We start from the raw sequence: 15,238 nt of genomic DNA on the forward strand, positions 1-15,238 counted from the left end.
TGTCTTTCACTGATATAATATCCCCCACATGAGTCACCTGTTCTTCAGTAAAACGTTGCCATTTTAGAAGAATGTCTTGTAAAAGAACCCAGCGATCTTCTGTCCACCTACAGATGTTTGCCCACCGATCTCCCAGTACCTGGGGAAGAGAAAACCCACCACAACATCAGCAAACAATTAATTGTTAACTGAATTTTATTAAAAATGGCATGAATGATTTATAAAAGTATCTAACTTTGAGCCCCCTATTTATACCAGGAGTTGTAAAGAACACCCTGCCAGCTTCTGCTTATAATTAGATAAGCATTGTGCCTTTCATTTGTCGTTAGATTAGTTCACTCTTTCTTTCACCTTACATTGAAAAGCAAAGATACTTACCAGAAGTCTGAGGCAGATATTACACCACTATTTGAAATGTCTCCACAGTAAATGCAAGCAAAAATATAAATGTAGAATTAAAGAGGATTTTTCATTGATAATATGTAAAATGTGTATCTCTCTTAGGTCTGAAAATACATCCCAAAGAATAAAAGTCTGACTACTAAATAAGATGCCAAAAAAAGACTCTCATTTGAAGCAATCTTGTATAATTTGAATTGCTTAATGTCCTGATTGTAGAAGAAAATTAGTAGTGACTTAACATCATATCCACATGTGAATTTTTAAAGTTAACTGGATTATTATTACAAAGTATTTAAATTCACTATTTCTCTAAACTATTCTAGTGAGAAAACTGTAATATTTCCTGAGTAATAGTTATCCTATCTTTAGCATGTCACTAATATCTATATGCACACACTGTTTTAATATGCAATATAAACCAAGCACCAATGGTTTTTAGATGGAAAAAATATGTTGTGATGATTTCTGTGTAAAGGGAGTGTTTTAAGAAGAGAAATATATCATTAATTTCAACTCCATTAGGATGTACTTCAGAGCCAAAAATTTCAACTTTTTTGACTTTCTCATAAATAATAGAATTATTTTCCCATAGATATTGGATCTCTAGACCTAGAAGTATCTCAAAATATGGATGTCTTATTTTGTATAGAATTAGAGCTAGAAAAAATGTTTGTAACTCATATTTTTTACAAATATACTCAAGTATCTAAGATAAGCCTGATCATAATTTCTACCTTACTTGATGCTACATGTTTGGATTGATCCACCTAGAAAATTTTGATATATGATTCAAATAATACATGTGTTATTAGCATCATGGCAAAATCCATCTATTCCTAATTAATTCAGAGACCTACCTAATTTTTTTAAAAAATGTGTTTAATCTACCATCTTTTCAAAAAGGGAGTCTCATACATGGGTAAGAAGTAGGCAATAAACATTTTACTACAATATTAAAATGATCATGGACTCATATGCAGCCAAGTCACAGGTGAGTTTTCAATTTTTCTTCAGAAATGTCAATAAAAATGTTATTGCTTTCAGCATAACGTAACTGATTTTTGTATTTTTTATAGTTTCATTCTCTACTCTATTCCTTTTGAATTACGTTAGTTATGGCAGAAGCCATAGCACTGGAATAGTGATGCAAGATACCCACAGGGAATGTGCTAACGTAACTCAATGAATTCAATATTAGCCATTTAATTATTACAATCAAACATTTGGGATTTTTTTCCTAAAACATATTAGAAGTTCTTTTAGTGAACTTCCTAGTTACCATGTCAGGATGCATCAGATAAAATGGCATGTAACATACCTGTTAATGGATTAGTTGTGAAAAAACTAGCTTCAAAGAGAGAAAATCTCACTCCTTAGCCATAAACTACACCATCTGCCTGATTTTATGATGCAGATATAAAAGGTTAAATTGTGGGATGTTTATTGCAGGGCTCCAACCTCAGGGGAGATGGGTGTCAAGGGGGTAAGAGATAAACTCAAACTGTAGGTAGCACCACCTTCATAAATGAAACAAAATCAACTAAGGCGTCCAAATAGGTATAACATCTTCTCTCTAGTGCTACAAGACACACAAAGGTAGTGTCCACTGAAGTAGCATCTTAGGTTTGTAATCTCATAGATGGATGATTATTATTTATTAATTTTAGTAGGACATCATATAAAACAAATCCACATAAAGACCTCTATACTAGATTGCTTAAGATTAAATTTATAGAAATTCCAAAATATATTGCGATATACTACAGTTTTTTTCACTATATGAATGAGTTATAAAAAACAATAATAAATATTATTTTAGGTACAGAGTCAACCTAGTTAAAACAACTATTTTAAGAATATTATTTCCATCAACAGATGAATAGATAATGAAATTCTGCCATTTGCAACAACATGGATGGGCTTGGAGGGCATTATGCTAAATGAAATAAGTCAGAGAAAGACAAATACTGTATGATATCACTTATATGTGTACTCTAAAAAACACATAAAACTAGTGAATATAACAAAAAAGACGCAGACTCATAGATATAGAGAACAAACAAGTGTTTACCAGTGGGGAGAGAGGAGGGGCATTATAGGGGTAGGGGATTAAGAGGTACAAACTATTAGGTATAAAATAAGCTACAAGGATATATTGTACAAAACAGGGAATATAGCCAGTACTTTATAATAAATATAAATGGAGTATAACCTTTAAAATTGTGAATCACTATACTGTACAACTGTAACTTACATAGTATTGTACATCAACTATACTTCAATAAAAAAGGAAGAAAAAAAGATTAGTATTAAAAGTGGCCTTTGTATTCAAATAATCATAATAGGTAACTGATAATTCACTGAAGCAGGTTTATAATTCAGTCTATTTAATTTAACTAATAGTTAATTATAAGCTCCAATTCATTCATTCACCAATCATGAATTTATTTAAGCAACAAATATTTATTGAACATAAACTATGTGCCCAAAATTAACAGAATAAAGATGTTATGGACTGAATTGTGTCTGCCTAAAATTCATATGTTAAAGCCCTATTGCCCTCTATCCCAGCATGTGACTGTATTAGAAGACAGGACCTTGATAGGCAGAGCCTTTAAATAGGGTTTTTAAGTTAAAATGAGGCTGTTAGGGTGGGCTCTAATTCAGTCTGACAAATGTCCTTATAAGAAGAGGAAATCTGGAGGGGCTTCCCTGGTGGCGCAGTGGTTGAGAATCTGCCTGCTAATGCAGGGGACACGGGTTCGAGCCCTGGTCTGGGAAGATCCCACATGCCGCGGAGCGGCTGGGCCCGTGAGCCACAATTGCTGAGCCTGCGCGTCTGGAGCCTGTGCCCCGCGACGGGAGGGGCCGCGATAGAGAAAGGCCCGCGCACCGCGATGAAGAGCGGTCCCCGCACCGCGATGAAGAGTGGCCCCCGCTTGCCGCAACTGGAGAAAGCCCTCGCACGAACCAAAGACCCAACACAGCCAAAAATAAATAAATAAATAAATAAGAAAATCCTTAAAAAAAAAAAAACAAAAAAAAACAAAAACAAAAAACTAGCTAAAAAAAAAAAAAAAAAAAAAAAAAAAAAGAAGAGGAAATCTGGATACACAGAAAGACACTAGGGATGTGTGAGCACAGAGGCGAGACCATGTGCGGACAACGAGAAGGCCGCCGTCCGCAAGCCAAGGAGAGAGGCCTCAAGAAACCAAACCTGCCAATACTTTGATCTTGGACTTCTAGACTCCAGAACTGTGAGAAAATATATTTCTGTTGTTTAGGGCACCCAATCTCTGGCATTTTGTCATGGCACAGCTAACAAACTACATAAGACAAATTTAAGAGAGGTTGATTCCATGGCACTGCAAAATGTCCCACAAAACTAAAGTTGTTACAGGTAAAGGTGTACATATTATAGTGGGAAAATTCTAGAGAATACATTTCAATTACTAGAGTAAAATGAATTTAAATTGTTCAAATGGAGCAGAGTTTTAATAATGTATTGTGACAACTTCTCAAATACAAATATGCTATCACTTAGTGATTTTGTATCTTATGTAGGGAAGATAAAAATATCTAGAGCCAAACCACTTGGATTCAAGTCTTAGGTCAATCAATTGCTTGGATTACCAATGTGTGTATGTCTTTTCAAATTACGAAAACATTTTAAATCCATAACTTCTTGTAATAATACCAGCAATTCTTTATCTCTCCCTGCTCAATGAAATCAAGTGACTTTTTCAAGAAATTTATGGCTAAATAATTTAATGTCTCTCAAAGAAAATAATCATACCAACCACTTAAAGAATTGCTTCAAATATTAAACAAGATCATGTATTGAAAAGCAGTTTTAATTTGAAATGAGTTATACAAGTGTCGGTGGTTATTTACATTTTGCTTGATCATAGTATTTATATCGAACCTTCTATGAGCCACCAAGGTGAACTATTTTACTCACTCTAGAAAAGTACTTATTAAATCTTTACAGATAGACGTTTAGAATTCCAGTATATTCTTTTTTAAATATTTCCCACACAAGAGAGCATACATATCCTTCAGTAACACATTCTACTGCCTAAATCTATCTTACTCTCAGAACAATCTCAATGAACTGAATCTAAGTCTCTTCTGTTACAATGTAGGCATGGTTCTTTTTACTGGTCTCAGTGAAATTAGATAACCGAATTAGAAATCGCTTGCTCGTATGCTGTACATGTCTGCCCACAGGTAGATTTTTGCAATGCCATATGCACAAATATAAATAGATGTACACAGTGCTTGAATTTATAGATTTATCTGTTTATTGCTTAGAAATGCTGGCCTTAATTTGAATTACAAAGGATGGAGCTAAGCAATTGTTGGATTATCAGTCAGCTTTTATAATCACTCAGAGATGCTAGTTCCTATCACTGCCTCAATGGATGTAACCACACTGTTAGACAAGTACAAGAGATTGGATCAAATGGAATTGACAGGAAGCCAAAAAACTTTTTTAAAATCACTATATTAGGATTAGAAACCTCTTCTCTAGAGAAAAAAAATCAGTCTTTCTCTGAGTCTCCATTTAAGTATATGAATCCCTTGAGCTTTTCGGAATAATGCATATTTTTGTAAGCTAGGTAAGCATTATGCACATAAATGAAAAATGAATTATAATGTCTCATGAAGTGATAAGAAGAAATTAATTTGTATTTATGTCCTCATTTTGTCTCAGCAGTAAGAGAAGCGAAAGGTCAGTTCACTTACTCTAACACATTTTCATGGACTAAATCACAACTCCATTATCATCTAGGCTCACATCCGCAATGGGGAGGATTTTTCCCTCCCATTTAATTCACATCTCATATTGTTATACATGCCAAGGACATTTCTCATCTGAATTCATTTGTTTGGTTGAGTTGGTTTTTCAAAGCAAAAGTGAGAAATGGCTATCAAAAGAACATTTGGATAAAAGCAAGTAAGGAAAATTTGACAAGCCTGAGAGGTAAAACTTAAGTACCTTGACCCTTGAATTTATTGAAGCCAGTGATAGAAAGTGAAAGCTAAACTGCACCCAGCAAGATTGGCATTAAGAGACAAAGTGTCCCCAAGAGTATGTCCACTAAGGAAGAAACAATTATGTGCCATGGACCACACAATGCAGCAGCAACTGAGATTTATAAGACAGGGAGGCAGCAGGCAGCAAGCAACCCATCTCCTTTTATTGTAGTTTCAGACCCTGAAATGTACTCCTCAGCTAAATGAATTTTATGTGTAATGAGCCATCTGAAAAATAATTTATTTCTTGCTCTTTCTTTCTTACTTTATAAACAACTATACAGTTAAAAAGGATTAGCAACTTCATCTTACTGACGGTGAAATGGAAATAACATCAAATAACATGTTGAAAGAAATAAAGCACCCATTATGAGGCTAGAAATGGGGCAGAGTATTACTGACTAATGTTTAGCCAAGTCTATGATTTGGCTAAACTTGTTTTTACATTTTTTTACAAACTGCTAACTGAAGCAGTATACTATAAAATCGCGTGTCTTAAAGCTTCACTGTCTAACGTATGGTCCAGGGTGGAAAAACATCTTGTGATGTATTAGGAAACACTTATTGGAGGTTTCTCTGAAAATATCATTTTTACTTCTGTTTAAATGATCTCGTGAATAACTCCTGACTGAATTCAAGGAACTCCTGTCACTTCTAATGGTGCATTTTACAGATGAGGAAACTGACACTCAGATGGGTTAAGTAACTTATCTAAAGCCAGAGAGGACAAAGGATTGAGTATCTGGGATTTGACCTCAGATCTGTCTGGCTACAAGTCCATGCTCTTTCAGGATGCCATTCACTCAATAGAGCATTCAACATAAAAAAAAAAAAATATATATATATATATATATATGCCTTGTGATTTGTGCTACAAAACATACAGTGAGATATACAGATGCTGAATCCTTTTTGAGTCTTTTCATATTTAATTTTAGCAGGAGTTTCACTAGATTTAACTAAATATTTTATCTAACCTACTTGACAAAGATTTGAAGCCTCCTGTTACAATTTGATCTAAAAACATTTTTGACATTTTAACTGCATATTTGTTTAAAATGTGTTTTAAAAATCAAAAATACTTACACTTCTAGATCAAGAACATGTGCTCTTTGCAAGGACTTATTTTTAAAAGGTAAATATGACTGTCTGATTCCTTCATGAAATTCTGCCTTAGCGATCATGCTAAAAGCATAGTGGGATTTTTAACTTGAAGAAGCATCTTCTTCTGTGCTATGAGAATCAGTTCCATATATTATTTATTTTTATGAGTTTATAAAGTACTAATGAATAAATCTGGGAAGGCCCTATTGTTGTTGTTGCTATTATTATTTGCAGGCTATTATTTAATGTTCTGTGGCAGCTTAATAAACTCTATACTCTCCAGCTCCCACCAATCTATTCAATTGGGATACCAGAAAATAAAGAGCAGGAGTCCTAAGGAGCATTCCAAGCATGACAGTGTTCTTTCCAGCATTCATCACATTCCCAGGCATTCCTTGGTAGCTTGAGGTTTTACTGTTCATTATTGTTTTATGCCTCCAAGTCTCTGAACTTCTTGAGGAGGGCCCCCCCTTACCCTTGTGCTTAATGTCTCGTGTAGTAATACATGCATTTCACATAGTATATGAATGTCTCAAGGCTGAATACCACCACTGTAGTTATCAATACAGGGCTTTTCTCCCAAGTAGTGTTTTAAAACCCCCCTTTATTTCCCTTTCTTCTTCATTAAATACCTGTCTACCAGTATTTTATGGTAATGGCATGGCTATTTGTGGTGAATTTAAAGACCCATAGGAGATGAGAGTCACATGTGAATTCCTGTACCCTCTACCTCAAATTCTAAATCTTTAATACTTAAATTGGGCATTAGCTATATAGCAGAATCTCTGAATCTACTAACCTGCTACACGCCACTAGGTTTAAAGTACAGACAGCCTGAATTCTTGTCCCAGCTCAACTGTTGCCCAACTTGGTAATATCTGTCAGCCAACTCTTAATCTTGCCATGGTTTAGCTGTGCCACTAGTGACATGGATATAACAGTACCTGCTTCATACCCTCCTAGCCAGGTCACTGCTAGGCTCAGGTCAACAAATATGAAATTGTTCTGAAAACTGTGATGAATTATTGATGTGCTAGTAAATGGTAAGGATTTAGAACTCAGTTCCTGGAAAATCAGCTTTTGTTTCCAGATGTGATAAATCTACAGCATAAAAGACTTTTAATACAGAATACACTGAAACATTTCAGCATGATATTAATTTTACTAGGTTTTTGTATTTTACCTATAGTCTAATAAGGCTTATGTTTTGTACAACAGTTGAAAATCTTTTACTTTTGCATTTTTAAACCAGGAGCATTTTCCATTACGTGCCTTGTTTATAACCAAGTAAGTGGAAAACGTATCCCTCTATGTTCCATTTTAACTCTTGGCATTGAAATATTCCATCTATAAGAAATCACACATTCCAACGTGTATACATAATAAAATGCACAAAATAATCTAGGTGTAAGAGGATGGGAAAGTGATGGGGATTGTAGCTAAATGGAGAGCTCATGGTAAAGTGGGCAGAGCTATTCAATTCCTACTGAGGTTAATATGCAGGAAAACAGACCTAGAATCATCGAATCACTTGCTTTTCCCAAAGAGGCTAGAAATTCATAGTTTTATATCACACTTCCTAAATTTCAATAATAAATATATTATTAAATACCATGTGGACTGAATATGAATATATTTGTAATTTTATTTTATTTATTATTATTTTTTTAACATCTTTATTGGAGTATAATTGCTTTACAATGGTGTGTTAGTTTCTGCTTTATAACAAAGTGAATCAGCTATACATATATATATATCCCCATATCTCTTCCCTCTTGCGTCTCCCTCCCTCCCATCCTCTCTATCCCACCCCTCTAGGTGGTCACAAAGCAATGAGCTGATCTCCCTGTGCTATGCAGCTGCTTCCCACTAGCTATCTATTTTACATTTGGTAGTGTATATATGTCCATGCCACTCTCTCACTTTGTCCCAACTTACCCTTCCCCCTCCCCGTGTCCTCAGTAGACAAATTCCTAGAAAGACAAAAACTACTCAAACTGACAAAAAGGGAAAATCTGGAAAATGGAGGTAAAATATTTTTAAAAATAGAAATCAAAAATAGAAAGTCTTATGTCTATTAAATATATTAAATTCTCATTTAAAACTTCCCCCATAAAAAAAATTCCAGGCATGAATGGCAAGTTTCCAAGCCTGCATAATCAGGTACTTAAACCCAGCAAGCATATCATAAGAATGGAAAATAGGCCAATCTCTTTCATGGACACAATGGAAAAACTCTAAATCAAATGTTAACAAATGGTAGCAAAAAAAAATCTAGCAATAAATTAAAAGGGTTATACATATCATCCATGTTTGGTTTATCTCAGAAATGCAAGGCTATTTTAACATTAGAAAATGAAGCAATGTGATTTTACATATTAACAGAATAAGGGAGAAAGCTAATATGATTGTCTCAAGTTATCCCGAAAAAAAAGTTTGATAAAATTGAGCACCCAGTAATAACAAAACCTCTTAGAACACCAGGAATAAAAAGCATCTACAACAAGCCTACAAGAAATATCATACTTTACAGGTGATTTACTAAAAGCCTCACCTCCGAGAGCTAAAATGAGAAACAGATATCAACAATAATCTCACTGTACTAGAGTATGCAGCACAAAAATAAAAGAAAATTTAATAAAATGAATGATTGGAAAGGGAGAAATAAAACTGACACTAATCACAAACCACCTGGATATGTACATCTGAGTGATACTACAGATAAACTACTCAAGTTAATAAGCAAACTAAGCATGATCTCTGGATACAAGGCCAAGGAATAAAAATCAAGGTGTACTTCTCAATATCAGCAACAAAAAATAAAAACTGAAAAACTTTAAAAGATACCATTTACAACAAGAGCAAAACTATCAAAAACCTAGTAATAAATCGCATAAAAAGTCTAAGACTCACTATCGTGAAAACCACAAAAACATTATTTAGAGAAAATAAAGACCTAGATAAATGGAAGACTATTTCATATTCATGAACTGAAATACTTTATATAATAAAGATATTAATTTACTACAAATTGATCTATATATTCAGTGAAATCCAATTAAAGCCAAAGCAGTTGTTTTTTCTTTTTTTTCTTGTTTGTTTTTTTTTTTGAGGGGGTGGTGACAAGCTGATTCTAAAATTTATTTGGAAAGCAAATGAATAAAAATAGCAACATAACCATTAAAAAGGAGAAAATAAATATGAAGGCTTACACGGGCCAAGATATACTTAGTGTTCCCCTTAGCTTCCCTAAACTTTAGACTATAGGCCCCAACCTCTCTTTGCTTAGAGCACTTACTTTGGAAAGAGCATGTAAATTTTTTAATCTGCCCCTTTGAGATGTAAATAGTCTACAACCCAAGAATATCTTTCTCAAGGACCTGTTAGCCATCCCTTTGAAATGTAATTATCAAGAAAGATAGGGCCTGTCTTCCACACTCTGTGGGAGGGTAGGAGCCTAACTTTGATAAGGGACAATTAGCAAACACAAATAGCATAATCACACTGACCATCCAACCTCTTAATGTCCTCCAATCTTTTTATGCTAGCTCATCCCAGCACTTACAAATTCTCCCACCTTTTGTTCAGTGGAACTGAGTTCATTCTCTCTCCCCTGTTGCAACAGTCTTGATCCATAACTGCAATAGTCTTGAATAAATTTTTTCTTGCCTGTTTTACCATCTGGTACAATTTTTATTTTACAATACTACCAGATATTAAAATCATTATAAATCTATAGCAATTAAGACAATGTGGCATTGACATAAGTATAGGCAAATGTACAAACAGAACTTATTAGAGGGACTTCCCTGGTGGTCCAGTGGTAAAGAATCTGCCTTCCAATGCAGAGGACGCAGGTTCAGTCCCTGGTCGGGGAACTAAGATCCCACATGCTGCAGGGCAACTAAGCCCGTGCGCCACAACTACAGAGCCCACGTGCTCTGGAGCCCATGCGCCACAGCTAGAGAGAGAAAACCCACACACCACAACTAGAGAGAAGCCCGCACCCCGCAACGAAGAGCCTGCACCGCAACAAAAGATCCTGCGTGCCACAACTAAGACCCAACGCTGCCAAAAATAATAAATGAATGAATGAATGAATACATACATAAATAAATAAAATATACATATAAAAAGAAGGCTGAATGACTTTAAAAAAAAGGAACTTATTAGAATCCATAAAGTGAGCCATGCATGTATAGGCATTTGACTAAAGGTGACACTGCAGAACATTGTTTGCAATAAATCATGCTATTTCAATTGAATATAAATAGGAAAAATGGACATTCATCCCTTTCTCACACCATAAATACGAGATGGAATGTAATATGAAAGGTCAAACAATAAAGTAACTATATGGCAACCCAGGAGAATATCTTCTAGGTCGTAGAGTAGGAAACGTTACTTTTAAACTCAGAACAAAAATACACTAACCATAACAGAAAATATTGAAGTGGGGTATAATGAATTTAAAACTTCTGTTTATTAAAGTAGTAATTCATTAAGGAGTAAAAAGGCAAGTTACTTAGATTTAAAAAAAAAAAAAGGAAATGTGTAATACAGGTAACCAACAAAGGACTACAATCCAGAATATATATTTTGAAATAACTACAGCAAATCACTAAGAGAAATATAGACAATTCAATAGAAAAATAGGCATTTCCAAAAAGAGATCTTTCAAATAACCAGTAAACAAGTGAAAGTGCTCCACCTCATTAGTCATCAGTACATGCAAGTTAAAACGAGAAATGTCATTATACAGCCACCAGAAAGGCTCAAGTTAAAAATCTGACAATTTGAAGTACTGAAGAAGATGCAGAGCAATTTGTACCTTTATTCACTACTGATGAGAGTATAAATTTATACATCAACTTTGGAAAACTCTTTGGTAATACCTATAAAGCTAAAGATACATATACTCAGTGATCCAGCGATTCCAATCCTGGCTGTATATCCAATATAAAAGCCTACAAATATTCACCGAAAGATATGTACAGTTATTTTCAAAGAAGAATTATTTGTAATGGTCCCAAACTGGAAACAATCCACATTTTCTTAACAGTAGATTGCATAATTAAACTGTGGTATAGTCATTAAAAAAGAAAATTAATGAACTAATGCTATATGCAACATGGATGAATCTCACAAACATAATGTTGAGTGGGAAAAGTCAGTTACATATATATATATAAATATATATATATTTATATATATATAATGCAATTCCATTTACATCAAGTGAAAAATACAGCAAAGTTAATCTGAGGTATTATAAACCAGGTTAGATGTTACCTTTGAGGAGGTGGGACCAGTTTATGACCATGATAGGGCTTGATGGGCTTTTTTTTTTTTTTTTTTTTTTTTTTTGGCTGTGTTGGGTCTTCATTTCTGTGCGAGGGCTTTCTCCAGTTGCGGCAAGCGGGGTCCACTCTTCATCGCGGTACGCGGGCCTCTCACCATCGCGGCCTCTCCCACTGCAGAGCACAGGCTCCAGATGTGCAAGCTCAGCAATTGTGGCTCACAGGCCCAGCCACTCCACGGCATGTGGGATCCTCCCAGACCAGGGCTCGAACCCATGTCCCCTGCATTAGCAGGCAGATTCTCAACCACTGTGCCACCAGGGAAGCCCCTGATGGGCTTTTTGATTGTTGGTAACATAATACCTTTTTATCTGGGTGTGTAACAATTGGGTATGCGACCTTTGTGACATCTTCAAGCTATAATTATGATTTGTGTACTTTTCAGAGTACTCCAATTTAAAAAACTGTGCCATAGTATAAAGTTTAGATATTTTTCAGAGACCAACAGGGCCAGAATTCTCTTTAATCATATGAGAATTAACACTTAATATTCATAAACAATATCATCATTCTAACATACTTGCATATATATTCCCCCTGTAATAATCTTCTCAAGGTCACATAGTAATTTTCTCCTATGAAATTGAGAGATTAGGACAAAGCCCAGGCTGAGGTATCACACAGATCTGGGTACCAGTCCCAGCTCTGCCACTCGCAAACTACATGAACTTGGATTTAGCTTCATTATGCATAGCCTTTTTCGCTTGTGAAAGAGAGATAGCTTTACATACAAACTATATACAATTCTTGGAAAATAATGAGCACACGAAAGTGCTAATAATTATAATTACTGCTTCATGGGCAACGGTTGTTGACACTTGGCTTAGTGAAATTATTTCTACCACATTTAAAGTTATTTTTATTTTAAACATGCTTTTTATTCACCAAATATAAAATTAGAAACGAGAGAGACATCAAAAGTATTTTCATCCTTATTCTTCTTCATAAATAACCCTTATTTCTTAATTCTATAGGATTTAACATTTCATAGCCTTTTTTTTCTACCCTAATTATCCCAAAGGTACAAACACTTTTAGTTCCATATCCCATTTGCAAGCCATGATAGACGAGGTGACATTATAGCCTTTCTGAACAATCACTTTTTAGTAGACTATTTTCCTTCCAAACAACAGAGGCATAATCATGGTGCACAGATGGCACGAAAAAGGGAGTGGTCATCACTATATAGAAAGACCAGCTTTACAGATGAAAATTTGAACTGAGTTTGCTACATGAAATAGGACTTTTCCAAGCAGACACGATGAAGATGAGTATTCTGAGTGACAGGAATAGCATGTACAAAGACAGTGACAGAGACCAGAAATAGCTTGTAGGAAGAGAATGTAGGTTGAGGGATATGAGAGGTGTAATAGGAGATAAGTACTGAGAGACAGGTGGGGGGGTCACTTATTAATTGTGGGCCTAAGTGATGAGACTCTCTAGAAGACAGAAAGTTACTTAGGATTTTAGCAGAGGAGAAACTATTATATAGGCTCTTGAAATTCCGCACTGACTTCAATGTGGAGATTGGATTGAAGCGAGAAAAGAATGCAGGCAAGGACTTCAAGGGGTTGAAGATATGGGCTTTACTTTGGAAAATAGTAACAAGAACAAGGATGAAACACTGAATATGAGAGACAGTTAAGCAATGTTGTGAGTGATCACATTAGAGGGCTCACAAGAGAAAGGAAAGGGATGTGTCTGGAATGCCTCCAGGTTTCTGGTACAGGCGTCAAGGTGAATGGCGGTGCAATAACAAAAATGGGGCAGTCAGTAAAAGAAGCAAGTTTAGAGGGAAGTAGGACACAGTGAGTTAAGTTTCACCTTGCTGTGTTTGAGGTGCATTTTGAACTTTAAGGGGTATATATCCAGCAGAAAATGGGAGAGAAGAAATTGCGCTCAGGAAAGAGGTATGGGCAGAAGACATACAGGCTTATCAACTTGTGCCTGTTTTGGATAGTACAACCTTCTGAAGTAAAACAGAGAAAATGTCTTCCTTTTTCAACAAGATAAAACTGCTCACATGTCCCTTATCTATACTTAGGTTTTTCTTAAAATTAAGTAACACCTGGTTCTACAAACATTCTTTACAGGATGTCACTATCCCTGAAAAATTCAGCTAAGATACTAAAAGTGTATTCAAATTATCACAGAACATAATTATTAGTCCTTATAATCTGGACATTGTGCCACATCCAAGATTGCACTAATTTACTAAGACTCTATATCATCTTGCCTTGATTTAATCTTAAATTTGTGTCCAAGTAAGGTCGGTTGGTGTCTCTCTCTATTTCTCTCTCTCTCTCTCTCCCCCCAATATATATATATATATATATATATACACATATACATATATACACACACACATATATATATATATACACACACTCATACATCCATACGTATGGAGAAAATGTAAATGTATATATGTACATATACATACATTTGTATAAATGGATATATACTTACATTTATATATAGGTTTATGTTCACATGTATGGATGGGAATTCAGATCTTTCTTATCAAAAATTTAAGTTAAAGATACTGCTTTTTTTTGAATTTTTGAATTTTATTTTTCTTATTTTTTTATACAGCAGGTTCTTATTAGTCATTAATTTTATACACATCAGCGTATACATGTCAATTCCAATCTTCCAATTCATCACACCCCCACCCACACCCCCCCGCCGCTCCCCCCCCCCCGGTGTCCACACGTCTGTTCTCTACACCTGTGTCTCAATTTCTGCCCTGCAAACCAGTTCACCAGTACCATTTTTCCAGGTTCCACATATATGCGTTAATATACGATATTTGGTTTTCTCTTTCTGACTTATTTCACTCTCTAAGACAGTCTCTAGATTCATCCACGTCTCTACAAATGACTCAATTTCGTTCCCTTTTATGGTTGAGTAATATTCCATTGTATATATGTACCACTTCTTCTTTATCCATTCGTCTGTTGATGGGCATTTAGGTTGCTTCCATGACCTGGCTATTGTAAACAGCGCTGCAATGAACATTCGGGTGCATGTGTCTTTTTGAATTACGGTTTTCTCTGGGTATATGCCCAGTAGTGGGACTGCTGAGTCATATGGTAGTTCTATTTTTAGTTTTTTAAGGAACCTCCATACTGTTCTCCATAGTGGCTGCATCAATTTACATTCCCACCAACAGTGCAAGAGGGTTCTCTTTTCTCCACACCCTCTCCAGCATTTGTTGTTTGTAGATTTTCTGATGATGCCCATTCTAACTGGTGTGAGGTGATACCTCATTGTAGTTTTGATTTGCATTTCTCTAATAATTAGTGATGTTGAGCAGCTTTTCATGTGCT

The 15,238-nt window shown here is 35.1% G+C and overlaps 1 protein-coding gene across 1 annotated transcript in view; it reads right to left on the reverse strand.

The window, feature by feature from the left end:
- The window catches only part of DMD (dystrophin), a 2,123,648-nt gene that overhangs the window by 1,466,602 nt on the left and 641,808 nt on the right, over window positions 1-15,238 (reverse strand). Inside the window, exon 14 of the mRNA XM_057539128.1 lies at window positions 38-139. Within this exon, the coding sequence (XP_057395111.1) occupies window positions 38-139 (102 nt within the window). The remainder of the gene's footprint in view (window positions 1-37; window positions 140-15,238) is intronic.

The sequence above is a fragment of the Balaenoptera acutorostrata genome, chromosome X (assembly GCF_949987535.1).
Source record: "Balaenoptera acutorostrata chromosome X, mBalAcu1.1, whole genome shotgun sequence".
NCBI classification, from domain to species: domain Eukaryota; kingdom Metazoa; phylum Chordata; class Mammalia; order Artiodactyla; family Balaenopteridae; genus Balaenoptera; species Balaenoptera acutorostrata.